Source organism: Phascolarctos cinereus, unplaced genomic scaffold, assembly GCF_003287225.1.
Source record: "Phascolarctos cinereus isolate Bilbo 61053 unplaced genomic scaffold, phaCin_HiC Scaffold_9;HRSCAF=440, whole genome shotgun sequence".
NCBI lineage: Eukaryota > Metazoa > Chordata > Mammalia > Diprotodontia > Phascolarctidae > Phascolarctos > Phascolarctos cinereus.
In genome coordinates this window covers 253,327,740-253,355,296 of record NW_027556402.1, presented here as the reverse complement: position 1 = coordinate 253,355,296, position 27,557 = coordinate 253,327,740, and the positions used below count along the sequence as shown (strand labels likewise).

Here is a 27,557-nt window from a genome sequence, read left to right as displayed (position 1 = left end):
GTAACTAAAAGGTACTTGGTCTAATGAGCAATAAGAATTATTATCACTTAAATAATTCTTTGAGTTTTGTAAAACACTCTACAAACATTATTATCTCATTTGATTCAACCTTGGGTGGTAGGTGCTATTATTATCCCTGTTTTACAGATGAGGAAACTGAGGTTGAGCAAGTTTTCCAGGGTCCCTCCTAAGCCAGTCTTCTTGATTCCCAAACTGGTGCGCTCTCCCCACCCTGCTTCTGTTCCCCTCTCTGTTCTGCTACCTAGGTGGCACAATGCCTTGGGAACAGGAAGGTCTGAGTTCAAATGCTGCCCCAGACCCATGCTAGGTATTTTAAAGTGCTTCGCCTTTCCAGGCAGCCCTAGGGTGGGGCAGCCTGGGCATATGGGGATGGTGTTGGAGGGGCCAGTGACTGGCTCCCTGATTCAGGGGCAACCCTTCCTGGAGCCCAGGCCAGCCAATGGCAGGTTCCCAGGCCTGTTGACACAGGCTTTGGATTGGTGCCCAGGCTCTCTACTCCCGGTGGCTGTGAAACGGCCAGAGAGGATGACGAGAGGAGGATGTGGAGGAGAAGGAGGGGGCGAGGCTGAGCTCCGCTGTCAATGGATTTATAAGCGGGGGAAAAGTTCTTTGAGGCTGAGAGAGCCTCTGGGAAGGGAGAAGGAACAGGCAGGGTGGCTGGGGCAGGAGAGGCTCCCGGGAGGAGGAGAGCCAGCACAGAGAGAAGAGAGGACCGCCTGGGAAGAGGGAGACCGCTGCTGGGGGCCCTATAGCCCCGGCGTCCGAAAAGGCCGAGGGAAGCGGGGCACTCAGGCGCGGAGGGGCTCAGCAGCCCGGAGCCTAACGTTGGGGCAACGAGAGGGGCCATGGGGGAGCCGGGGCAGCCTGGGGAGGGCAGCGGAGCGCGAGAGACCCCCGTGCCCACCTACAGCTGGGAGGAGATCCGGAAGCACTGCCTGCCCACGGACAAGTGGCTGGTGATACAGCGGAAGGTGTATGACATCACCCGGTGGGCCGATCGGCACCCCGGAGGCAGCCGCCTCATCAGCCACCATGCGGGAGAGGATGCTACGGTAGGGAGACCTTCGCCCCCTCTCCCGCACACGCCCCAGCACACGCCCCGGCACTCCTTGGGTGGCCTTTGCTTTCTGGGCGATGTCCTTCCGAGGGAGCTGGGGGGAGGGGGAGCCCCAGCTCTGGACCCGAGGTCCCTAGGGGCCGCGCTACCTGCAGCTCCCGGGTGCCGGCGGTGGTGCCTTCGAATTTCTGTCCCAGGGCGCCGAGTTCAAAGGCAGCTCACGGAAAGGGACCGGGCGGGTGAGAGGCAGAGGCGTCTGGGACCTGTGCGCTCTCCAGCTGCGCAGGCCCTTGCCCTGGCCCGAGTCCCACTGCCCAGGGGCCCCTGTTGTCATCGGGCTCTGGTGACCCACCGAGGCTCCGAGGCGAGAGGGAACGGCAGTGTGGGGAGCGTCCTGGCAGAGGTTTCAAGTTCAAGTCCTGGCTGTTACCTGTGACTCACAGGGCTTTGACAGAGCGTTTGAAGTCTGACAGCCCTGGAGGACGAAGGTGACATGTTCAGCCCGAGTCCCATTATGTGCCAGGTCACAGGCTGGTTAGAGAGTGGGACCTGCCTGTCCCAGGAAAGCGTCCTAGGGGCTGGACAGGCATGCGAGGAGGGGGCGCTTTTGTTTTCCCACGGCCCTAATCCTAATGCAAAGACCCAGCTGAGACTGTGGTCAGTTCCCGAATGATTAGAGCTGAGGAGACGACCTTCAGGCTATTGGAATCCCCACTTTTCAGATGAGGAAACTAAGGCTGAGAGAGGGAAAGGAACTTGCCCAGAGCTACACAGGCAGTAAGTGTCCAAGGTCATAGGGCGCTCTAGCCTCTTCAGCAGGTTGCCTTAGTTAAAGCCTGCTTGCTGTCTTCCAGGGCAGTTTCTGGCCAGGTGCCCTCACCTGGGGCCCCTTCCTTGCACTCATGTAAGGAGGCAGGGGCCAAGTTTAGCTTCCAGAGGGAGGCAGATCCCCTGCACAGGCAGGAAGGCTGGGTCCCATCGTCTGGCTTCCAGGAGACTGGCTCAGACAGCCATGCCGGGCACCAGCCCTGGGTGTGAGTGAGTCACTGTTCTCCCCAGGCTGGACAGCACGTGCCAGGCCCTTTTCCACCAGGGTGGAGCTCCTGGAAGAGTAGCTCCCTCTGCGTTGAGGGGGTGGGTGGGTGAGGAAATGAGGGGGGCTCCTGCTGCCCCGTCAATGAAAAGGGAATTGTGCCTACAACAACGTCAGGGCTTCACAACTGTATAAATAGCGGTGTTAGATAACATTTCTTCACCCCAGTACTGGGCAAGGATTATGGAACCCCATAATTCCAGTGCTGGGGGGGGTGCTCAGAGGCTCCTGTGCTTGGAGGCCGCAAGGGACAGGGAGCTCACTACCTCCCAAGCACACCGTTCTGCTTTCAAAACTCTGCTGTAACAGGGAAGAATCCTTGTTCTCACTTCATAAAAGAGGAAGCAGGAGCCCAGAGAAAGGTAATGGCTTATCCTCTGTCACACAGCAAGTACAGTGTAGAGCTGGAATTTGAACTCAGATCTTAGGACTCTAAGTTCAGCCATCTTTGTCGTATAGCCCATGCCTAGTTGGTCCCAGGGAACCAAGCATGTCAGGTTAATATTGTGAAGAAAGTGAAGTCTTGGGTGATTCCTGCCTCTTTCTGGCTCTGCCCTCCCATTCTCTGCCCACTGAGGCTGCCAGGCAGATTCCCCTCCAAAGTACTGATCAAAAAGGCCTGGGGTGCAGCCTCTCCCGGGGCACTCTGGAAGTCTGAGAGTCCTTCAGTAGCCAAAGAAATGAATGTCTAAAGATGTCAGTTAAGGCAGGGACCGCTCCAATCCTCCTCCATCGTGAAGGTAGCCACCTCCTCAGCTTGTCCACAGCACCAGCCCTGCTTTGCTGCTCACCCACTTTCCTGCTCCCTTCTCCACACTCAGGATGGAAACAGGCCTGTCTGGGCCTCCAAGACTTCCGGGGGAAGTTTTCCTCTGTCCCTTGAGAGTCCAGGGCCTGAGTCCGGAAGACCAGTAACTGGGAGGCTGTTCATAGGAAGCTAGTATGTTTTTGGTCAAGGGAACCATGAACACCCAGCAGTGGAAAGCTATGTCTCTGGCAGCTCTCCTCTAGAAACTAGGGCTATGGGGCATGCAGCAACAGTTGTCCCATGAGCCAAGTAGGAATGAATGTGCATGTGTGTAAGTGTGTGTGTGTGTGTGTGTGTGTGTGTGTGTGTGTGTCTAAATGAGGCCATACCAGCCTCCTCCTCTCCCTCCATCCAAATCTTACTCTTTCTTTAAGACCCACTTTCTCCAGGAAGCCCACCCTGATTGCACAGCTCTACCATGGTCTCCCTTCTCAGAACTCCACACTTTCTTGTCAGAACCACTCAGTTAGGCTCTGGCACCTAGCAAGAGCTGGAAGGGACCCTAGACAGCCCTGGCTACATCAAGTGAGTAGCAGAGCCTTCTGCTCATCTTGTAGCAGAGTTAAAAGGGGGCTTCAGATATCATCTAATCCAATCCCTCCTCATTTTACAGATGGGTAAACTGAGCTCCATAGAGGTGAAGTAACTTGTTCCAGATCACACAGGTGACAAGTAGCAAAGTTAGAATCTGAGCCCTGGTCCCCCAACTCCACATGCAGAGAAAGTAAGATGACAAATTTCCTGAGGGCAGGTCCCCTTTCTTCTTTCCCTTCGCTCTCCCACAGTGCCTAGCGCAGGGTTGGGATCTCACTAAATTTGTGCTTGTTGAACTGGGTAATTTAAACAACTGAATCCAGGAGCCAGGTGTGTGTGTGGCTGTGGGTGGGTGGATGGATGTGGGTGTGTGTGTATGTGTGTAATGTGCATTCTAAGGGGCAGCTAGCTGGCACAGTACGGAGTGCCAGGCTTGAAACCTGAGTTCAAATTTGACCTCAGATATTTACTAGCTGGGTGACCCTGGGCAAGCAATTCAATCCCTGTTTGCCTCAGTTTCCTCATCTGTAAAATCAGCTGAATACACTTCAGTGTCTTTGCCGAGAAAACTCCAAAAGGGGTCAGGAAGACAGGATTGAAAAATGGCTGAACTGCGGCAACCTAGGCATTCTGAGCAACGGTCTGAGGCGATTGGCCAAAGGCTTGGCCAGCGGCTCGGCCAGCTTGCTCCAGCCGGTGGAAGCCTTTAGCGAGCGTTAGCTCAAGCCTAGATCATGACTCGGAGCTCCCTTTGTTTCTGGGGTCGCTGTTGGGAAACGCCTTCCTTATCAGGTTGCCATGTTCAGGGCTGGCCCTGGACATCTGGAGGCTCTATCTGGGCATACAGGCAAGGGGTGGAGGAGAGGAATTGTTTGGTCTGACTTTGGGTCCTGGGGGAGCGGGGCCTTCAGCTGCTGCTTTGGTCCTATCCCTCCAGAGGAAAGTGCTTTCCATGCAAGGGGGGGGGGTGTTACATTATTATTAGCTCCCTTCTCTCTTAGTCCCACCCAGCCCAGTAGGAGTTCCCACATTCCTGCGACAAAAGTCTTTCCGCCCCAGACTCCTCCTGGCTGGACATTCCTCTGGTTGTTTTAAGTGAGGTCATAGGTTGGGCATCCTAGGAGGTAGCACTGAGCTGCTCTTTGGGCTGGGGGCAGCCTCGTGGAAGGGAGCCCTTCCTTCTGGCTGCCCACCTTGTCCATACCTATGCCAGCTGGTCATTGGTCACTTGGTCAAAATCATTGACTGAAGGCTTGCTTCTTATATTCCAGACTAAGCTTGTGTGTGTGTGTGTGTGTGTGTGTGTGTGTGTGTGTGTATAAAGAAAGACAAGAATCATTCCTGCCCTCCAGAAGTTTACATTCTAATGGGAAGACAATGTATAAATAACTGGGCACGTACAAGATAAGCCCAGAGACACAGAAGGTCCTCACACAGAGGTAGTGGAGAGGGAGACCAGGGAAGGAGTTCAGTAGCAGGAGGTCAGGGAGGCTCAGAGGTGGAGGTGAGGCAGAGGAAGAGCATGTTAGTGGAGAGTCAGGAGAGCTGATTGTTATATATATTTTTTCTTTTTTTCTCTTTTGGAGGCAATCAAGTTTAAGTGACTTGCACAGGGTCCCACAGCTAGTAAGTGTCAAGTGTCTAAGGCTGCATTTGAACTCAGGCCCTCCTGATTCCAGGGTGGATGCTCCATCCACTGCCCTTTGATTGTTCATATTTTCAGTGTGAGCGTTTACACTCCAGAAATCAGCAAACGCTACGACTCAGGACTTCACTTGGCCAATTGATTGTCCAGACTTATGAAAATGGAGCAGAAAAGGTTTATGATTGCGGTTCAAGCTTCAAAGTATGTCATAGGCACGTTTCCCCCCAGACAGTCAGTTGTTGAACCTTTATTAGCACACCCTTGATGCTAATCTTGGGGGAGAGCAGGGCAAAGCAGCCACTGAGAGCTGAGGGCTCAGTCAGTATTCTAGGGGGTTGTCTGGGGAAGCCTCAAGGCCCCATGTTTGCACATAGATCAGAACCATAGAGTGACCTTAGAATATAGGTCATAGCTGGGAGGGGCCTTAGAACACAATGTCTTTAGAACGTGGAATGGTGGAACACAGAATGTCAGAGCTTGAAGGGATCTTAGAACACAGAGTGCCAAATATTAGTGCTGGAAGGGACTTTAGAATGATAAAGGCCAAAAGGAACCTTAAAACATAAAATGTCAGAGATAGGTAGGTCCTTAGAACATAGAATGTAGAACATTAGTTCTGAAAGAGATCTTAGAACCCAGAATGTCAGAACTGGAAAGGACCTTAGAACATGAATGTAGAATGTTAGTGCTGAAGGAAATATTAGAACCTTAATGTCAGAGCTGGAAGGGACCTTAGAACATTGAATTCAGAACATTAGTGCTGAAAGGGACCTTAAAACACAGAATGTAGAACATTAGTGCTGAAAGAGATCTTAAAATCTGGATATCAGAGCTGGAAGAGACCTTAGAACACTGAATGTAAAACATTAGTTCTGAAAGGGTCCTTAGAACCCAGAATGTTAGAGCTGGACACAGAATGTAGAATGTTAGTGCCAAAAGAGATCTTAGAACCTGGAGGTCGGAGCTGGAAGGGACCTTAGAACGTTGAATGTAAAACACTAGTTCTGAAAGGGTCCTTAGAACCCAGAATGTTAGAGCTGGACAAAGAATGTAGAACATTAGTGCCAAAAGAGATCTTAGAACCTGGAGGTCGGAGCTAGAAGGAACCAGGACATAGAATGTCTGAGCTGATAAGGATCTTTGAATAGGAAACATCAGAGCTGGAGGGAGCCTTAGAATGCAGGACTTGGCCTCCCAGAGTCCTGCTGGGTTTGTTGGACTTCTCCACCCAGCACTACAGGCTGAAGTACCCAGAAGATGTCAGCGCAGAAAGCCAATAGTATTCACAGAGCACATAGCCTGAGAACCCAGGAGCATTGTAGAGATTGCTGTTGCTTCCTAGGAAAACAACCCAAGAGGCCAAGCACAAGACCTGGCCACCGTTTTTTCTTCCCTGTCTCCCCACTCTGTGACTCAGAATAAGAGCTTCTCATGCTTGAGCCTCCCATGATCCCATGGCCAGAGTCGTGCCCTCCTTTCAGACTGCACTGTGAAAGACACTGAGCTCCACACAGGCTCCTGAGACACGTAGTACCCACGGGAACCTGAGGCAGACTCATGGTGCCACTCCGACCTAGGCTGCTTCTCCCTATAGCCGAAGAGCAAAGCTGGGACCAAGCCCATGCCTTGGGGGAGGCTGGAAGATTGCCCCTCCTTCAAGGTGACTTGGGGGCCGGGAATGACATTCCATGCCACCTCACTGTAACTGTAGCGCAATCAAATGTGAGTACAGTGGGCTGAGCTGCTTGCCACGTGCCACCATACCCAAACTGATCCCCATCCCTGTCCTCTCCTCAAAAGGCTGCCCTGGTCTTTACACGGGATCCCAGTATCTTCTTGATGCCCGCAGGGTGTACAGTGGTAGTTGACATAGAGAAAGCAGATTGATTGTCTAAGATGCCTCAGAGTTGAAGTGGGCTGGCTGGGTGGGCAGGGCACCCCCAAGACTTTAGCACCTGGTTCTTTGTTCCCATGTATGGCCTGGTCTGGTTCTCATTCTTGCTTTTGCAAACCACAGCCTCCCCACTAGTGTCTAGGAAGGATATCAGCCTAGAATTATATCCATCTGCCATGCCTTAAATATTTCTTATGTAAGGGTATGGGTCTAAGGAACTGAGAAGTTCCTTCCCTGAACTGCCTCAAGGGGAAGGATGGCTCTTAGCTTGCTCTTTCCAGCTTAGTTCCTTCCTACCACAGAGGCAAGCAAGCAAAACCCATTTATCCAGCCAAGACAGTAAATAGCAGTCAGGAAAGTTACTCAGATTATAATGGACCACAGAAAACATGTAGGAAAGAAGTCATTGAGCTGGAGGGAGATAAAACACTTCAGCTCAAATCAGGAGAGAGGGAATGATCTTACCGAGAACAGATTCGGTCTCAGCCATCTGTAGAGTTGCAAGCACTGGAGATGGAGGGAGAAATTGGAGGCTGGCTCCCCCTTACACATCTGTGGCTCCCAGCCTGACATTCAAGTTTGCGTGTTGTCTCCCCCTGGTGGTTCTCTCTCAATGTGTCTGCCCCTTACACAGACTTACAGCATCACTCTCAATGCTCTCTCAGTCCAGTCAGGAGTCACATCTCCTGCGTATGATAGCCACCACATACTTTGCCCAGGAGGGAGAGGGAATACCATGACAAAGGGTATTTAAATCCATTTGATCCTCTCCTTCCAGGTCTTCAGAGCCCTCCCCAAGTTCCCACCCTTCACTTGGCCCCTAGACTAACATTTCTTATACACATATCTATCCATCTTATATTCAGATCTGCTCTGCTCAAAACTCTTCTTAGCTCCTACTACCTGGTGAAGAGAATTCAGACTGCCCCATCTGGCTATTCAAGAGACTTTCTTTAAATTCTTTAAGGCTCTCTGCAAAATGGTGCCTCTCAGCCCCTACTTTTTACACTTTTCAGGTCTATCAGTACTGAACACAGTGCCCGACACATAGTGGGTTCTTAATAAATACTTGTTAACTTGGTTACTGTACATGTGCCGCTATCTCCCACCTCCAAACCTGGATCATTCTGTTCTTTATGCCTTCCCCTTGTTTGTCTGTTGAATTCTTACCTACCCTTGAAAGCCTGACTCAAATGCTTCCTCCTCTGTGAAGCTTTCCTGATTGCACACCAATCCTGGGCTTCCCCCTCAGCCCCAGATGTGCTCCCTGTTTTGTTTAGAGTCATTTTTACAGGGATTTGGGGGGGGGTTTAGGGGAGAGCTCAAGCAAGTCACTGCTTTCTTTTGTGCTCCCTGTTTTGCAGATGAGGCTGGACTTCTGGGGCTGTTGCTTCTCCTGTGTGTCCACAGCACACCTTGCCTTCCCACGATGCTTGAAGGCTTCCTGAGCACTCTTCTCAGACGGGCCCCATGAGGGAGACAGAGAAAGGCTAATGACCTTTTTCTGCAGGAGTAGATGCTCAGAGAGCTGGGGGATTGCTCACCACACCCAGGGAGTGGTAGGGCCAGAGTCAAGCTCCCATCCCACACGAGGCCAGGACTTTCTCCGTTTGGTGTGGTTAGCTTTCTCTTGATCCTGGACAGATTCCTTTTCTGAACCTCATTTTCTTTGCCTGTAAAGTGGGAATATCAAGGCTTATGTTCTCTTATTTCCCAGAAAGCACACTGAAATGTTCTTACCTATTATTATAATGCTGTTTTAAGGATAAGTACATGGTAGGAACTAGAGTGCTAGGTCTCAGAGTCAGGAAGAGCAGGGCTTAATTCCAGCCTTCAGGCCCTGCTGGTCACAGTCCATAGGCACCTAACGTTTCTGCATTTCCTGGAAATCTCAAAGACGAGAATTTACAGGTATTGGTAAGTACTGACCTCAGAAGTCTGGTCCAGAAAATCATCACCATGGCTGGCATTTATAATGCAGTAACATTTACAAAGCCATTTATGTGTATTATCTCATCTCAACCTCACACTGGCCCTCTGTGACAAAGGTGCTGTTATGCCCACTTTATAGATGAAGAAACTAAGCTCAGAAAGGATGAGTGATTTGCCCAGGGTCACAGGGCTGGTAAGTGCTTGTCAGAGACAGGGGGATCTTCCTGACTCCAAGCAGAGCACAGACTTCTCCACATCTCTCTTATTATGATGCCTCCCCGCCTGCCCCTCTGTTCCTACACTGCCTAGCAGCAGCCCCCCTCCCTACCTTGCTGAGGTATCCAGGGAGACGGGAAGTGCCTCTGGGGGAAGAGGAAACATGACTCATCCCCTGTTGGGCTGCGGCTAGATGGGGAAGAGGCCAGTAGTGACCTCACCCCCAGAGCGCAGGCTATAAATAGAAATCTGTAGGGGTGTGTGTGTGTGTGTGTGTGTGTGTGTGTGTGTGTGTGTGTGTGTGGCCTCCAGACTGGGTCTCACAAGCTCCCAGAGGGTCTGTCTGCTTCAGTCCCCTCCCGCCAACCTCCCATCAATTCTCCCAGGACTGAAGCCGTGTTCCTTCCCAATCGTAGGAGCAGAGATCTGGAGGTAGATGGCATCTCAAGAGGCAAATATGCCCCCCTCCCCTCATCTTACAGATAAGAAACCTGAGACCCAGGAAAGGGAAGGGATTAGGGTCTGAGGGTCAAACAGGAATTAACAGAGGCAGAAGTTGGACTCTGCTTAGCAGAGCGTCTGGCACATAGCAGGCGCTTAATAAATGTTCGTTGACTGGCCGACTGGTTAAACCAAGTCCTCTGGCTCCAGAGCTCAGGGGCTTTCCATAGTTTGCTCCTGATGAGAAGAACTGGAGGCCCAGGCTTCCTCCTTTACCCTGGTGGAGTTCACTTCCATGGAGGTGAGAAATTAACCTGGCCCTTAGGGTTTAAAATTAGAAGAGGCCTTGGTTCAATGCTCTCATTTTAATGATGGGGAAATGTAGGCCCAAAGATAAGTGAATTTTTTTTTGGAGGCAATCGGGGTTAAGTGACTTGCCCAGGGTCACACAGCTAGTAAGTGTCAATGTCAAGCATCTGGTCTGAGACTGCATTTGAACTCAGGTCCTCCTGCCACCAAGGTCGATGCTCCATCCTCTGCGCCACCTATCTGTCTCAGAGCTCAATAGTTTTTAAGAGTATAAAGGTGTCCTGAGACAAAAAAGTTTGAGAATCACAACTCCAGAGGATGCCTCCCCCTTCTTTTTCTGCTTCACCCATACATCCATTCATTACATGGTCAGTGGGCATTTAAAAGGGAAGTGATCACAAAAATCCAGGATGGCTTCATCAAGAAGAGGCAGTGACAGGCTGACCTCATTCCCTTTTTTTGACAGGTCAATCTAGAGGACGCTGCAGAGAACATCCTAGTTTGCTGAGATTTCAGCAGAGCGTTTGACAAAGTCTCTCATGCCAGTCTTCCGGGGGAAAAAAACTGGAGAACTCTGGTCTGTGGGATAGGACAGTCAGGTGTCTTCAGAACTTCAGTGACCAGACCCAAGGAATATTCTTCAGTGGATCTATAGCAGCCTATAGGGAAGCCTCTAGTGGAGTGCCCCAGGGATCTACCCTATGCTGTTTAACATTTTTATCACTAGTTTGGATGGAAGTATAATAAGGTGGCCCGATCATGAGAGGGTCAGCTAACCCATGATAGGCCAGGGTTAATAGGCTGGCTATAAAGATATTCATAGGCTAGAATGAAAGGTCAAATATAATAAAATGAAATTAAATAGGGATATATACATATATCTACACATACATATGCACACACATATACATATATGTATGGTATATGTGCATATATGTATGTGTGTGTATATATATATATGGAGAGAGAGAGAGAGTCCTACATCAGGTTTATGAATAACTCACTGAAAGGGCAGGGATGAAACCCACAGTATGGCCAACTTCTGCCTTCTTGGTGGAGAGAGGTTAGGAGTTCTTTAGGTAGAATGCTGTCAGTGTATGATTTTTTATCTGATTAGTATGGACATCTTTTGTTTTTACATGACCTTCATTTCAAAATCTGACCGTCCTTTCCCTCATTAAAAAGATTTTAAAAGAAAACAAAAAAAACCTGCTGGCCCAAGCCAATCAACACATCTGCAGTGGCTGACGGTGTTTCCAATAGTCCACACCTGTAGTCCCCCACTTCTACAAGGGGGGGGCATTGTCTTGCCTCTTCTCCATGATCAAGCTTGGTCACTACAATTAGAGATGGAGTATTTCCAGAAACGGCTGATGTAATGACAAGGGACATTAATGAAACTTGTTTGAACAAAAAGGTTTTTAAAAAATCAGCTTCCTGAGCATAAATGGGGGGGAAGGGTGCCAGACAATAGCTCCTCTTAAAAAGTCTGGGAGTTTGAGCAGACTGCAAACTCTATGTGAACTGATAGAGTGTTGGGATGGCCAAAGAACTCATGCTTTCCCAGGATGCATTAAGAAAAGCAATGAGGAGGGAGGCAGTAATCTTGCTGGACTCTGTCTTGGGGAAGGTTGGAATCAACTAGGGGTGTCCTATTTTAGGAAGGATAGATAGTGAGAACTAGGAGCTACCCAGAAGAGAGTAGCCAAGATGGCCGTGGGCTTTGGGCCCTGGGTTGAAGGACCTAGAGAAGAAAAGATGGAGTGAAGGGGGAAGGGAGGAAGGTAGCTTCCTCTGAGGATTTGAAGGGCTGTCTGTCGTGGAGAAGGAGGATTCAATTAGATTTTTCTGCTTGGTCCCAGGCAGAACTAGGAGGGGGCAGATGCAGGGAGGAAGATCCTTGACCATCACAGCTGTATGGAGAGAGAAGCGGCCTGCCTCTGGAAGTGTGTGTGCACCTGTGTGTGTTGGGGTAGAGCTGAAAGACCCCCATTGAGGCTTGGTGTCTAGAGAAGCTATTGCTATTCCTAGTCAGCTTAGAGCAGAGGGCTTTCCAAGTCCCTTCCTAGTTGGAGATTCAATGCTGATTTCCTCTCTGTGTGGGGCTGTGGCTGTCCCATTCAGAGGGAAAGAGCTTCTGAAAATCCAAGGATAAAAGTCTGCTGGAGAGCTGTCCATCACAATTAATCCAGTTTTCAAAGGACCTTAACAGGAAGGGTTAACCACAGGATCTCAATAGTTCATATTTACAGAGTTGCCTTATGAGTAATCAATCATTAAATTAAATGCCTACAAAGTGCTAAAGACTGAGGATGCAAAGAAAGGCAAAAGACACTCCCTGCCCTCAAGGAGTTTCCAATCTCATGGGGGAGATATGCAACAAGTGAACAATTTAAACTATGGTAAAGTTTCCTTGGTGCAGTTGGCTCTAAAGCCTGGTCCGCCTGCACTGCTCTGGTCTCTACTCCAGCCTCGGGGTCCAGAGTCATAGACCTAGGCTGGTGACTCAGGCTGGTGACCTAGCTTGGCTACCAAGAGGGTGGAGAACAATTAGGGCTGGCAGAAGCCTGTTGAGCAAAGATCTGCTGTCCTCTCCTGGGGGTCTTGTCTGTGACTGTCCCTGCATCTCTTCTCCCCACCTAGGATGCCTTCCACGCCTTCCACCAGGACCTGTGCTTTGTGAAGAAGTTCTTGAAGCCCCTGCAGATTGGGGAGCTGGCCCCTGGAGAGCCCAGCCACGACAGAGAGCAAAATGTGAGTTAAGGTCACTTTCTGTGGGGAGATGAGAGCAGAGATGAGGCTCCTTGTGCCACCAGTACGCAACCAGGCATTCCCCAGTCCCCAGAGCCTAACCTCGTCCCTGCGTTGCTCAGAAGGCTTCTGTGGCTCCCCATTACATTATAGGATCTTGGAGAGACCCTCAGAGATTGCCTAGTCCAGCTGGCTCATTTTATAGATGAGAAACTAAGGCCCAGTGATGGAAAGAGAGCTGCCCAAGGTGCTGGAGGAAGTAAGCTGCAGACAGGTTTCAAGAACAGTCTCATCTATATTCCTTACTCTTTCCATTCCATGATGGCTGCCTTAAATGAGAATAAGGATCTTCTGGACTGTCCAGGTCCTCAAGAAGTATGGAGTGAGATGATAAGTGGGAAAGAACTTCGAGAAAAGTCCTAAGTAAATCCCACTCAATCAATGGCTGTTCATTGAACAGATCAGTGGATGAATGAGAAGTCCTGGATGGATGGATGGGTGTATGGCACTTTAAAAAAATTCCTTCTCTGCTGACCCATCCTCCGGACAACCCTTAGTACCTCTTCTTCAGACCTCTAAGTCATGGTCATCACATCCATGATGGTGAGGTGGAAATAGTGTTGGATTTGGGAGTCCCACCCAAGGGTGACCTTGGGTCAGGCACTCCCCTCCAGAGGCCTCCATTTTCTCATCTGTAGAATGGGACAGCTGTGCTTCAATCATAGATTCACACAGCTGTGGAAGGGCATCTCTGAGGGTATCCAACATCTGCCTGAAGCAGGAGTGCCCTCTACAACAAGGCCTCTAGTGACAGGGACCTCACCACCACTCAAGGTGGCCTATTTCACTCAGAGATCCATTTCACTCCTCAGAGAGAGAAGAGTTTGTGGAAAATGGTGGGGGGGTGGGACAGCATCCAGAGACCCTAAAGTATCTTTGGCGTTGTGTGCTTGTCTTCTTCCTGCCTGGCCAGGGAGGTGGGCTGGGTCCCCAGATGGGGACTGGGAAGAAGACTCAGGATCCCAGATTTAGGGCTGGGACAGACTCAGAAACCTGTCAGACTCACCCCACTCCTCTCCCCACTAGGAGCAGCTGATTGAGGATTTCCGTGCCCTGCGCAAGACTGCAGAGGACATGAAGCTATTTGAGGTCGACACCGAATTCTTCTCCCTAATGTTGGGCCACATTCTGCTCATGGAGGGTTTCGCCTGGCTGATGGTCTACCTCCTGGGCAATGGCTGGGTCCCCACCATCTTGCTGCTGTGGTCCTGGCCATCTCCCAGGTGAGCACTCTTGGGCTGGGGACCTGGAGGGGTCATAGAATGTGGGAGTCTGCTTAAGCTGCGAAGCTGGCTGTCATACATCCCTGATAATTGAGATAAGGCTGTATGAAAGCAGGCCACCATTTTATACAACAGATGAGGCAGGGCTCCTGAAAAATGTGTGTTTTTGCTGAATTTTTGTTAATTAAAAAAAGCATTTTAAGTGCAAGGGGAGAAGGTATGATGGATGGAGCTCCATCCCAGGGTAGACCCTCCTGCATCCCTTATTCCCATTTCTTTATCTTTTGTGTAAATGAGGTTTCTTTGGACAGAGTTGCCTTTTGAAGGTCCCCCCACCCTACATTCATACTGTATCCACAGGGCCTTACTTCTCCTCCTCTTGGTGTAAATCAGATTTTCAGGCTGTGGAGTAGAGTAGGGGGTGGGGATGAAGAGAAGGGTGAGCAAACCCTGTTATTGCCTCCCTGATCCAGAGGTTTCACCCCACCTCTTACCAAGGCAATATCAGAAACAAAGACGGGTCTGGCCCTGAAATTCTTCAGTGGTTCCTGATGGGCACCTTATATAATAAACCTTAGTGTGGCATTCATGGCCCTCAGCAATCAGGAAAGGTTAGTGAGTTACCTGTCCAACTCAGTATCACATCTCTTCTCTGCTTGATGACCTGAGGGAAGCTGGGTGGAGTATTCACTGTGGAGTCAGAAAGCCCTGAATTACAATCCTGCCTCACATGCTATGTCACCCTTGACCAGTCATTTCTCTGGGCCTCAGTTTCCTTCTTCTTAAAATGAAGGCACTGGACTAGATGACCCCTGAGGTGCCCTATCTCTCTAAGGATGATAGCTATAATCCCTGGTATCAGACTGCCCTGTCTTGTTTCTGTGGTCATTCCCCTGTGCTCTGATAGCTGGGTTGTCATAATAATGGCCAACAATTATGAAGGGATTTATAAAGTTTTGCGGAGTGCCTATTATCTTATTTGAGCCTCACAACAAACCCATCAGGTCAGAGCTATTATTGTCCCCATTTTTACAGATGAGGAAACTGAGGCCAAGAACCCCATAGTCACACAGCTGTAAATCAACTGCAAGTGTGGTGATCCAGGTCTTTCCAACTTAGTTTAGTGCTCTATCCACTAGACAACCCTACCTGTAATCTGGAGGCTTGGGTTAAAATCCCCTTCCTTCAAGGCTCAGCGTGGGTGCCCCCTCCTCCTTGAAGCCCACCCTGATTCCCCCAGATGAAGCGATCTGTCCCTCCTCAGGTTTTTCTGGAGCCCTTTGTCTGGATCTCCTCCATATCCCCATCGTTTTCTACCTCATATCCTATAAAGGTGCCTCTCTGCCACCTCCCACTTCCTCCCTTTAGGGTCTGTGAAGATAGGAACTGTTTTTTGGTTTGTCTCTGTGTGCCTAGCACCAAGGACAGGGCCACACACACTAAAGGCTTAATAAGGGTTTTTCAAGTTGAATCCCATGAGTGGGATCATTGGCTGGGTGCCTTCTGCCCAAGCCCTCTGAGCCACCTCTATGGCTTCTCTCCCCAGGCTCAATCTTGGTGTCTGCAGCATGACCTCGGACATGTGTCTGTCTTCAAGAAGTCCAAGTGGAACCATGTGGCCCAGCAGTTTGTGATGGGACAGTTGAAGGTAATGACTAGGGGCTGGACCCTGGATGTGTGTGTGGGGGGGTGGGGGTGGAGTCCACCTATTCCTCCTTCCCTCAGGAAAGCCAAAGCTCCCTTCCCTTGAGCTTGGAGAGACGGCCAAGGAGAGTGACAAGGACCCCCATCTAGATGTTAGGAAGCCTTATTTGGACTCCCACTAACTCCTTATGTCATGTTGGGTGGTTCACTTCTCCTCATCCGAAAAATGAAGGGGTTTGGGTCTGGATAAGATCATTCAGGTCATCTAAGGTCTTGTCCAGATCCAAGTGTCCATGTTCTAAGGTCCCTCCAGCTCTAACATTTTGTGTCCTCAGGTCTTTTCTAGGCCTAACATCCCATGTTCTAAGAGCCCTTCTTGTAACATTCTCTTTTCTAAGATCCCTCCAGCTCATACAGTCTAAGTTCTTTGCTCATAGGTCCTTCCTAGGTCTAACATCCCATGTTCTAAGAGCCCTTCTACTTGAACATTCTGCGTTCTAAGGTCCCTTCCAGCTCTAACATTTTATGTTCTGCCCTATGGTCCCTCCTAGCTCTGACATCTGACAGTTCCATAATGGAACACCAAGCTCCACCTGTGCTTGAGGGGGGATTGCCACTTGAGGAGTCTTTTCCTAGAGAGGTGAAGCAGGGGGGCGGGCAGGAGGGGACAAGAGACCCTGGACTTCTGATATCCTGGCCTGGGCTTGTGGGGATGTGCCCAGCCTGCTTTGGAAAGGGCGTCTTGGAGTATGTGGTCAGATAAGCCCCTTCAGGTACCAGCCCCTTCCTTCCTTCCTTTCCACCCCTACTCTGGTGCCTTCTGTGCCTTGAACTTGACCTCATCTTCCCCTCCTGGTTCCACAGGGTTTCTCAGCCCACTGGTGGAACTTCCGTCACTTCCAGCACCACGCCAAGCCCAATGTCTTCTACAAGGACCCAGATGTGACATTGGCTCCTGTCTTTCTCCTGGGAGAGTCATCAGTGGAGGTATTGGCTGCGCACTCCATGCCATCAAGGGCGGCCCTCCAGCCTCTGGAGGGAGAGGGAGGAGGTGAATAGAGTTCAGGCTCTGTGATCCTCGTGGCTCCACCAAGCCTAGATAGAGAGCCGGTTCAGGGGTGGAGGGGGGACCCATTTTACTTTGCTCCCCAGCTGAAGATTAATTTGCTTAGGGTTGTTGAGAGCAGAGACAAAAGTTTAGGGTTGGGGAAGAGAGATTTTCATCTGACCCAAGGGGCTTCCTTCTGTTACATCTCTGACCTCAGGCATGGACAGGACTTCTTGACCCCAAATATCGACTATCCCCTCTGGTCCCAGCCACCGACCGGGCTTCTTAATCCTGGTCATAGACTGGCCTCCCTAAGCCCAGTCATGGACAGGACCATAATCCCAACCATGCTCAGAAGCCCTGACCTAGACCACAGGCTAGACTTCTGATCCCTGTCCATTAAGAGCACATGAAGGTGAGAGTGTGGGTGATGCTACGGCCCCAGCCATGCTGGTAGAAAAATAAGTCAGGAGGCAGATCTTGCTTATCTGCTCATAAAGAAAGGATGGGACTCATGGACTGGAGACAGGCAGCCTTTCATTCTGGCCACCGCGTGACCAAAGCAGCTATCACTGGGGGGATTTTTATCACCCAAGACTCACAGAAGGAGCTCCCCATGTTCCCAGGCCATTCTTCTCTCCTCACCCAGCTCACCTTTTTCCTCCTTGTCCTCCAGTATGGCAAGAAGAAGCGGCGGTATCTACCCTACAACCATCAACACCAGTATTTCTTCCTAAGTGAGTGCTTTGGTTCCTGGGGGCTCCCACACCCACCTGGCTATCTGTCTTCCTAGATCTTAGGGCCTGGGGCTAGATGGGACTTGGATAAAGGAATAGGTGAACTGCTCAAGTTTGCTGATGACCCCAAACTGGAAAGGATAATTAAAACACTGTATGACAGAGTCAATGTCCAAAAGCGGGGTGGGGGGGATAGAGGGGGAGAGGGAAGGAGACATGTACCTATTATGTGCTGAACACTACAAATGTTATCTCATTTGATCCTCACCACAACCCTGGGAGGGAGGTGCTATTATTATGCTACAATTTTGCATTTTACATTTGAGGAAACTGAGGCAGGCAGAGATGAAGAGACTTGCTCAATGTCATATAGCTAGAAAAATACCCGAGCAAGATTTGAACTCAGGTCTTCCTATCTCCAGGTCCAGGTCATACAATCAGGCTCAATCTAATAAGACAAAACTCCCTGGGATAAATAGAAAGTCTTATACTTAGGCACACACACACACACACACACACACACACACACACACACACACACAAATCAACCTTACAAGTATAAGATAGGGAAGGATGCTTATGCAGCAGTCATTCTAAAAAAGACCTGGGGGTTTTAGTGGGCCACAAGTGTGAGTCAGAATGAGTCAGCAGTGGAATAGAGCAACCAAGAAAGCTCATAGGATAATCCTGGGCTGGTGATCCAGAAATAAGGGGTGGAGATTGCCTCAGTGGACTTTGCCCTGGTTAGACCTTATTTGGAGGACTGTGTTCCGTTCTGGAGACCACAGATTAAGAAGGTTGTTGATAAACTGGAAGATGACTGGGCTGGTATAATATTAAAATAGCCTTAGTGACTCCATTTTGCCTTTATCCACCATTTTGTGAAGTTAAGTCTCAAAATCACCCAAGGTGGGAGAAGTCACAAAATTACCCTTCCCCCTACCCCACTGAGAGTCACCCAACTAAAAGAATGTCACAAACTACCTCTTTTCCTTCTCTCTTCAGTCTCCTGATTATCTCCCAATCCCTCTCCAGCAAACCCTCACCTGCACCACATTGTCTCCAGATCCTCTCCTCCAGTAAGCAATCAGACGTCTTAACCCTTTCATCCTGTTTTCCATTCCTTCCAAACTGTATATTAACCGGGTAAAAACCAAAGTTCTAGGTTCTTGGATACTTTGTTTTGCAATAAATCGCTTGTCTGGATGATACTTGGCTTAATTATTTTAACTGTAACAATGGGGAAGGGTCTTGAACCCATCGAAATGAGGATCATTCTTCCTGTTTAGCCTGGAGAAGTGATTCTGAACCCCTGTAGGTCAGCATCAAAACCCCCGCTGCACCTCACCCCATCAGATTCCATATTCTCATCTCCCTCACATCCGTTCCTAAAGTCCCAACCAAATGCTAGCTACCTCTTCCATGGTCCCTCTGGAATACTCATTCCATAGGCAACAACCTTTCCTTCATCCTAAAACTTTCCTTCTTCCAGCTCCTACTGAATCCTGGTCCTCCCCTACCCCTCACCCCCATGATACAGCTTCCCTGGTCACCCTTCCCAGTACTGGCTCCCATTCTCCTCCACCCTGTCTCTTCCAGGCTCTCTCCCTGCCTCCATCACTCAACAGCCTCTTTCCCTTTGAGGTTCATGCTACTTATATCTACCGCCCAATCAAAGTCCAGGTAGCTGCTGTGTATAGACCTCCATGGCACTCCCTTTCTGTCCTCAATGAGTTTGATACCTGGCTCACACTTTTCCTCTCCTCCCCAACTGCTGCCGTCCTGCTAGGGGACTTCAACATTCATAGTGACTCTCCCTCAAGGACCCTAACCATTCAGTTCCTCAACCTAGTCCCTTCCCATGAGCTACTTTTCCACTCTACCTCAGCCATGCACAAAATGGGTATGACCAAGGGTATGATCTAGCCATTCCCCACAAATGGACTACCTCCATGTTCAAGAATTCAAAAATTCCCCCAAATGACAACAGCCTAGTGTCTTTTTCACCTCTCCCTTTTCCTTTCCCTTGCAAAACCTGTCCCCTACAAAACTCTTCATCTGCACTCTAATTCCTTGGCCCCTTACTTCTCTCCTAGGCCATGTTCCCTGCATGAACCAATTCAACTTTGCACTAAATTCCTCTCCTGATAGCCTCGTTAGCTTATCCCTGATTATGCCCAGCTGAGCCTCAGCCTTGGCTTCTTCCACCATCTGCCGCCTTCACTCCTACACACAAGTTGCTAAATGAAGAGGGAGAAAATTACACACCCATTTGTTCTGGGTCCACTACAAATTGATGTTACTGATGATACTTAACTGGGCCCTCACTGCTGCTAGGCAATCCCACTTTACTGCCTTATCCAATCCCCACATCCACTGCTGCTCCCTGCCATGGCTCCCCTCACCCCAGTTGAGTATCTTGCCTCACATTCTTAAGAAAAACAGCCGTCTGCTGTGAGCTCCCTCTTCTTCCCTCTTCCTCATCTATCAACCAGGGCCCTTCTGCCACCTCCTCCTTCTCCCCTGTCTCCCATGATGAGGCACCCTTACTTCTGAACAAGCTTAACCCTTCTACCTATTAAAGCAATCCTGTTTCATCTGGTCACCTCCACCAGATTGCCCCTGTTACCTCCTACTGTTGCACTGATTTTTAGTCTTTCCCCTTCTAATGGCTCATTTCCTACTGTCTCCAAACTTGCCCAAGTCTCCTCGGTCCTTCCATCCCTACACCTGTCCTATATCTCTTCTGCCCTTTCAGTCTGCCTTCTGACCCAATCATTCCAAGGAAATGGCTCTCTCCAAAGTTATTAATGCCCTCTTAGTTGCTGAATCCAGTGACCTTTTCTCAATTCTCATTCTCCTTGACCTCTCTGTGCCTTTTGAAATTGTAGATCACCCCTCCTCCTGGATACTCTCTTCTCTCTGGATATTCAGGACACGTCTCTCTCTCTCTCTCTCTCTCTCTCTCTCTCTCTCTCTCTCTCTCTCTCTCTCTCTCTCTCTCCCCCTCTCTCTCTCCCCCTCTCTCCCCCCACTCCTCCTCTGTCTCCTTTGCTGGATCTTCCTCCAGGACACACCTGGTAACCACAGGGGTACCTCAGGGTTCAGTCCCAGGCCTTCTCTTCTCCCTCTATACTGCTTCACTTGGGGATCTTATCAGCTCCCATGGATTTATTTTCTCTGTGCTGATGACTCTTAAATCTACCTCTCCTGTCCCAAACTCTCTGCTGACCTCCAATCTCACATCCCCAACTGCCTTTCAGACATCTCTTTCTTTCTTTCTTTCTTTCTCTCTTTCTCTCTTTCTCTCTCTTTCTCTCTTTCTCTCTCTCTTTCTCTTCCTCTCTTCCTCTCTTCCTCTCTTCCTCTCTTCCTCTCTTCCTCTCTTCCTCTCTTCCTCTCTTCCTCTCTTCCTCTCTTCCTCTCTTTCTTTCTCTCTTCCTCTCTTCCTCTCTTTCTCTTTTGCTAGGCAATGGGGTTAAGTGACTTGCCCAGGATCACACAGCTAGTAAGTGTCAAGTGTCTGAGGGCAGGTTTGAACTCAGGTCCTCCTGACTCCAGGGCCAGTGCTCTATCCACTGCACCACCTAGCTGCCCCTCCTGCCATTTTCAATGAGGCTTCTTCTGCCTTCCCCAAGAGGGGAACTCAGTATGGCTTCTTTCCAAGTCTACCTCTCTGGGCCTCAGTTTCCTCATTTGTAAAACGTGGCAGTTAAACTCAGTGCGCTTGAAGGACTTTTCCAGGTCTGGATCTATGAGTCCTCACCCTCACCTCAGCCTTTGTTCTAGGCACCCCCTGAGCAGCTAAGCCATCTCTCCATGAAGCCCTGGGATAAGGCTGCTGGGGCCCCTCCCCTGCTGACAGTGTCTGCTCTTCCCCCACAGTTGGGCCACCCCTCCTCACACTGGTGAATTTTGAGGTGGAAAACCTGGCGTATATGCTGGTGTGCATGAGGTGGACGGTGAGTGATGGGGCGGGGGGGTAATCCTGGGGGAAGGTGGTGAGGGAGGAGGCAGACAGTGTGGGAGGATGGTGGAGGGAGCTGTCTTGAAAAGACTGTGTGTGTGTGTGTGTGGTGTGTGTGAGACAGACAGACAGACAGAGAGAAGGAGGGAGGGAGGGAGAGACACAGAGAGAGAAGAGGGGGTGGGGAGGGGGAGAGACAAACACAGACAGAGATAGAGACAGAAAGAAGGAGGGAGGGAAAGAGACAGGGAGAGAGGAGAGAGGTGGGGAGAGAGAGAGAGGGAGAGAGACAGACAGAGAAAGACAGAGACAGAAAGGAGGGAGGGAAAGAGACACAGGGAGAGAGGAGAGAAGTGGGGACAAAGAGGGAGAGAGAAACAGAGACAAAGCCAGAGAGACAGAGACAGAGAGAAGAGAGGGAGAGAGACACACACAGAGACAGAGACAGAGAGGCAGACAGACAGAAGAGAGACAGAGGTAGAGAGGTGGTAGAAACCGAGATAGAGACAGAGACAGAAACAGAGATAGTCTGACTGAGGGGTGACAGGGACAGAGGTAGAAGGAATGAGAAACAGAGACAGACAGACTCAGAGACAGACAGAGGCAGGCAGAGAATGCTCCAGGGAACTAGCGAGAAAACCAGTGAATCCAGCCAAGCCCTGTGAGCCTGGGTGTTTTGGAGCTGAACGGAATGGAAATTGGAAAGAATTGCTCCCCGCCCCAGCTTCCTCCCTCCCCTCCTCCCGGGTTCATTGGGTGCCTGTTCCACACCTGGTCCCGAGCTCTCCCTCAGAGTGGGATGGAAGGGGAAGAGAAGACCCAGGGGGAAGGCACTGAGGGTCCTGACCGCCTCCCCGTCTCCCTAGGACCTACTCTGGGCCCTCAGTTTTTATGTCCGATTCTTCATGTCCTACATGCCCTTCTACGGCATCCCAGGAACCCTGTTCTTCTTCATCTCTGTCAGGTATGTCTGGGACTGGCAGCCGCTTTCACACTTTCATTCACATTCATTCAGTCAGTCAGTCAGTCAACGCATTTATTAAAAAGTCCCTGCCCTCAGAGCACCTAAGAGGTCCATATGGGTGATGCACAGGGTAAATGGGACGCGATCCCAGAAAGCCCTAGCAGTAGCGGCAAGGGGGCCAGAAAGGCATCCTCCAGAAGGTGGGATCTAAGCCTCCAACCCAGAGACGGGGTGAGGATGGGGACGGACTGGGTAAAGGCGTAGTAGAGATGGGGTATCGCATTTGAAGAACCTCAGATAGGCCAGGGTGGGTGCTTCTTAGAAGAAAGGGGGTAAAGACTGGAAAGGTGGGAAGGGGCCAGGCTGGGATGGGAGGACGTTGGATTCTGGAGGTAACCAGGAGCCCCAGGTGATTACTGAGCAGGAGAGGGACATGATCAGTACTCAGGCGAGGAAAGGACCTTTGGCAGGTCCCAGGGGGCCAGAAGCCAGCCTTCTCACACCTCTCTGATCCTGCCTCGCTACCCCAACTGCCCCGAGGTCTCTATCTTGATGCCACCTTCCCAAAGCCCAGCCTTCCCTTCTTTCCCAATAACAAGGACAGCTGGCAGTTCTAGAGGTTTACAAAGCTCTTCCCGGCATCAACCAGCCCTGTGAGGTAGGTAGTTCAGGCACTCCTGTTCCCATTTTATAGATGAAGAAACTGAGGCGTAAGGAGAAGAAATATTAAGTAGCAGAGCTGGGATTGGAATCCACTTCTTTTGGTCCCCACTCCAAGGTTCCTCCTCCTACAATCCAAAGACCATGGAGTCTAGAGTCTGGGGATCTGGGTTCAAATCCTGCCTCTAAAGCCCATTCCCTGTGTGACCTTGGGCAAGTCATTGAACTTCCTGGGCCTCATTTCCCTCATTTGTAAAATGTTAGGAGTGGATTCAGCAGCTTGGGAGGCCACTCCCAGCTCGCCCCGTGTGGTCTGATTTAGAGCTGAGTGAGCTGAGAGGTCATTGTGTCCAGCGCCCTCATTTTGTGTCTGGTCGCACACTCACCAAGTGCTAGTGCACTTGGCCTGCTTCTTATTCCACTGTGCCTCTCCAGGGTGGCATTCTGGGGTGCTCCCATGCGTGGACTACCTTTGAAGGCCACTGGCACCACTTAGGAACTAGAGGGGTTTCTGCCGGTGGGTGCTGCCCTCTGCCACCCCCACCCTCCTCACTCGGCCTGGCTCCCCCAGGACACCCCCGAGCAGGGCTCTTGGGGCATCCCCAGAGAGCCTGGCAGGCAGGGCCCATTTCACTTCCTCTCCAGGGTCCTGGAGAGCCACTGGTTTGTGTGGATCACCCAGATGAATCACATTCCCAAGGACATTGGCGGCGAGAAACACAGAGACTGGGTCAGCTCCCAGGTGAGAACCTCAGGGTGGTGTGAAGGGAAGGCTGGGGCCTGGGAGAGCAGGAAGGAAGGTGAGTGGTCAGGGCACCCTCAACTTTCGGGAGGCGTCCACTTCTAAGCACCTTACCGACAGAAAGTCCCCTCGAAGAAGCCATCCCTGGGAAGGGGGGTGTCTAGCAGGGCTGGAGGGGCTGAGGGCTGGTGGGACAACTCCCCGGATGCGCTCCCCCATTCACATTTCTGTAGCACTGAGGACGTTACAAATGTGACGACTTTTATCAAAGCTAGGTCTTTATTAAAGGTAACACTGTTGCAGGGCTTGCAAAGATAGATAAATATACACACATGTAACATGTGTATTATGTAATTATGCATATACATGTTATGACTTGTCCAGCGTCACCGGCTAATAATTAAGTGTCTAATGTAAATGGATATCCGTAGGCTATAGCTGGCTGTGAATGTGGGTCTTCCTGATTCTAGGTCTGGAGCTCCATCCACTGTGCCACCTAGTGGCCTTCATAAAACAATTTCCTCGAAAGTATTATTGTCCCCATTTTACAGATGAGGAAACTGAGGCCGAGAGCGGGGAGGTCACTTAGCCAGGAAGTAAGAGGCAAGGGCCAGCATTGGAACCCAGACCCCAAGCCTCCCAATCTGGGGCTTGCCTCGCCCTGCCCAGCAAGGCCCCCTTCCGTCCAGTGCCTGGGGTCCTGGGGAAGTGCCTGTCTGACCTTCCCAATCCTGGTCCCTTTCCCACAGATGACAGCCACGTGTAACGTGAGGCAATCCCGCTTTATTGATTGGTTCAGCGGCCACCTCAACTTCCAGATTGAACATCAGTGAGTTGGGGTATGAGCTGGGGAGGGAGTTGGGGGGTGCAGATAAAAAGGAGACCGTGTTTTAAAGCCCTAGGGAAAGTGAACAGTCTGGAGTCCAGACAGCTGGGTCCAAGTCACTTTCTGCCTGCCAGGTCCCAGGAGTAGATGGAGGACTGATGGGAAATGAGGGCAGGTGGGCTGAGGTTGGGGGTCCCAGCTCGAGTGCTGGAAGGGGTGTCAGAGGCCGCCTAGCCCAACCTCATCATTGCACCGATGAAGGAAGGAGGCCCAGGGGGTCGCACAGATAGCGGGCGGCCCCCTCAGTCCATGGGGCTCAGGGTCCCTGTCCCATGCTGCCTCCCAAGCCCTCCTCTCTCCTCCCGGTTTTTCCCAGCCTCTTTCCCACAATGCCTCGGCACAGTTACCACAAGGTTGCTCCCCTGGTGAAGTCTCTCTGTGCCAAACACGGGCTCAGCTACGAGGTGAAGCCTTTCCTGAAAGCCCTGGTGGACATTGTCAGGTAATATGCCTACTGTGTGCAAAGCACTCAGCTGGGGAGTGGGAAGATGTGGAGTGGAGAGCAGACTGTGTCCCTGCTAGTCTAGTCTGGCACTGGGGGCATTCTCTCTTGGCCCTGCCCCCAGGAGGGTCCATAGGGCCCACAAAGGAACTTTAACGCCTGCCCGTTCTTGGTTCTGGGTTTGTGGGGTGATGGGACAGCTGCATCTGAAGGGCTGTCATATGGGTGGGGTTCTAGACTTGTTCTTTTAGCCCCCAGGGAGAGACCTAGGAGCAGTTCGTAGGGTGGTCTGGAAGCATTCTGTGACCCATTAGAGCCACCTAGAAGTGGGATGGGCTGTCTTGTAAAGCTTCAGAGAAGCTAGGTTGGGAGGGAGCTTAGAACACAGAGGAGTGTCAGAGGTGGAGCTTAGAAAACAAGGTCAGAGATGAAAGGGGGATCATAAAATAGAAAGTCAGAGCTGGGAGGGGCCTTAGAACAGGGAACATTAGAGTTGGAAGGGAGCTTAGAACAGAAGATGTCAAAGCTGGGCAGGGCCTTAGAGTTGGGAGGGCCTTAGAACAGAGGATGTCAGAGCTGGGAGGGGCCTTAGAATAGGGAACATTAGAGCTGGGAGAAAACTTAGAATAGAGGGTGTCAGAGCTGGGAGGGGCCTTAGAACAGGGAACATTAGAGCTGGGATGGAGCTTAGAACAGAGGATGTCAGAGCTGGGATGGAGCTTAGAACAGAGGATGTCAGAGCTGGGAGGGCCCTAGAACAGTGAACATTAGAGCTGGGATGGAGCTTAGAACAGAGGATATCAGAGCTGGGAGGGCCTTAGAACAGAGGATGTCAGAGCTGGGAGGGCCCTAGAACAGTGAACATTAGAGCTGGGATGGAGCTTAGAACAGAGGATATCAGAGCTGGGAGGGCCCTAGAACAGAGGATGTCAGAGCTGGGAGGGGCCTTAGAACAGTGAACATTAGAGCTGGGATGGAGCTTAGAACAGAGGATATCAGAGCTGGGAGGGCCCTAGAACAGAGAATACCAGGGATGAGAGCAACATCAGAGTTAGGAGCCACCTTTGAGATCCTCATTTTACAGAGGAGGAGCCCTAAGTCTCATCTATGGTCCCACAACTAGCTGGAAGGGCTTGGGGAGAACCCAAATGTCCTGACTTCCAGTCTCTTGCTTTCTTTACAACTCTGCATCACTCAGGTCAAGGTCCGGGGGCCCTTGTGGACCAGTCAGCTGCCCCTTGTCCCAGGGCCACCCCCATTTCTGACCAGCTTTTCCCAACGGCCCTGGGGAAGAGGAGGTCTCCAAGCACGTCCCCCTGACATCACCCTCTGCTGGTAAAAATGTCCCTTCCCTTTCCACAGGTCCCTGAAGAAGTATGGTGATGCTTGGTTGGACGCTTACCTCCATGAGTGAAGCCGCCTAGGTGGAGAAAGCCCGGGGCAACCTTGCCACCTTGTGCCCTAGGAGGCGAGCATTCAGCCCCACCTGCATAGGGAAGCTGCTGCCTCCCCCAGTGCGGGCCAAGCCTGAACCCCTTGCATCGCCCCGACTCTCAGCCTCACACTCCACAACTGATTTGGGGGGGAGTTGGGGAGGGGCGTGAGCCCTTTGAAGAAGGCATCTCTACCAAGCTCAGCCCTGTACAACTGGGCCCCAGCTTTCCCCCTGGGCCGACACAGCCTCTTCTCTGGGTCTTTTCTGGCCCTGCAGCCCCAGGCCCCACCTGGACAGATCCTGGGGCACTTGCCCAAGGGACATGGGCTCAGGCCAGACCCCGCTGCAGACGTATTTCTTGGATCTGTTCTCCGCCTCTGCCCGAGATTCCTGCTGGGCTCTAGTTCCTGCCTGGTTTGTGAGCACTGTAGGTTAATGATTAAAAACACACCGATAAGCTGGACACAGTTTTGGTCACTTGTGCACTGAGTAAGTCTTCTCTGGTCTCAGGTTCGTTATCTGTAAAGGGAGAAAGCTCTTTCTGTGGAGCCAGGGAGTGCATGCGTGCACACACATATGTGTGTGTATGTGTGCAGGTGCGTGTGTGTGTGTGTGTGCATGTGTAGATTTCTTGTTTCCCCTTCCGCACTGCCCATCAGCTATGTTCCTAATATTTCTGCTGTTCTGTGCTTTCAAATTAAAGGATCGTAGGCCTAGAGTTAGAAGAAGCTTCATAAACTTTATTTTACAGTTGAAGAAACTGAGGCTCAATTTGCTCAAAGTCACCCAGGAAGTAAGAGTAAGGGGCAGAACTAGAATTCAGGGCCTCCGACTGCTGTGCCAGGCTTCCTTCCCCCCTGCCCAGAACACTCGTGTGCATGGGTGGGAGGCTGAGCTGGGCCTCACCTGTCAGCATTGGTTCAGAGAGGAAGGTAAAGTGTGATGTGAAGCCTGGGCTGCCCCAGCATGCTCTCGGGGTGAGGGTGGGCACTGGGCTCCTGTCCTGTGGTCTCTGAAGTGCCAGGTTGGTCAGGAAGTGCCCCTCCTT

General features: G+C 50.9%; 1 protein-coding gene across 1 annotated transcript; it reads left to right on the top strand.

Annotated features, from left to right (window-relative positions):
• The first annotated feature begins 527 nt into the window (after positions 1–527).
• FADS3 (fatty acid desaturase 3) lies at positions 528–26,972 on the top strand. The gene is given in 13 exon segments (XM_020968437.2): positions 528–1,073; positions 12,594–12,704; positions 13,788–13,956; positions 13,959–13,984; positions 15,531–15,632; positions 16,493–16,615; positions 17,353–17,413; positions 21,299–21,375; positions 22,247–22,344; positions 23,650–23,746; positions 24,496–24,575; positions 24,949–25,074; positions 26,437–26,972. Coding segments are annotated over 13 exon segments (1,329 nt in total). The 5' UTR covers positions 528–866; the 3' UTR covers positions 26,489–26,972.
• Positions 26,973–27,557: the final 585 nt, after the last annotated feature.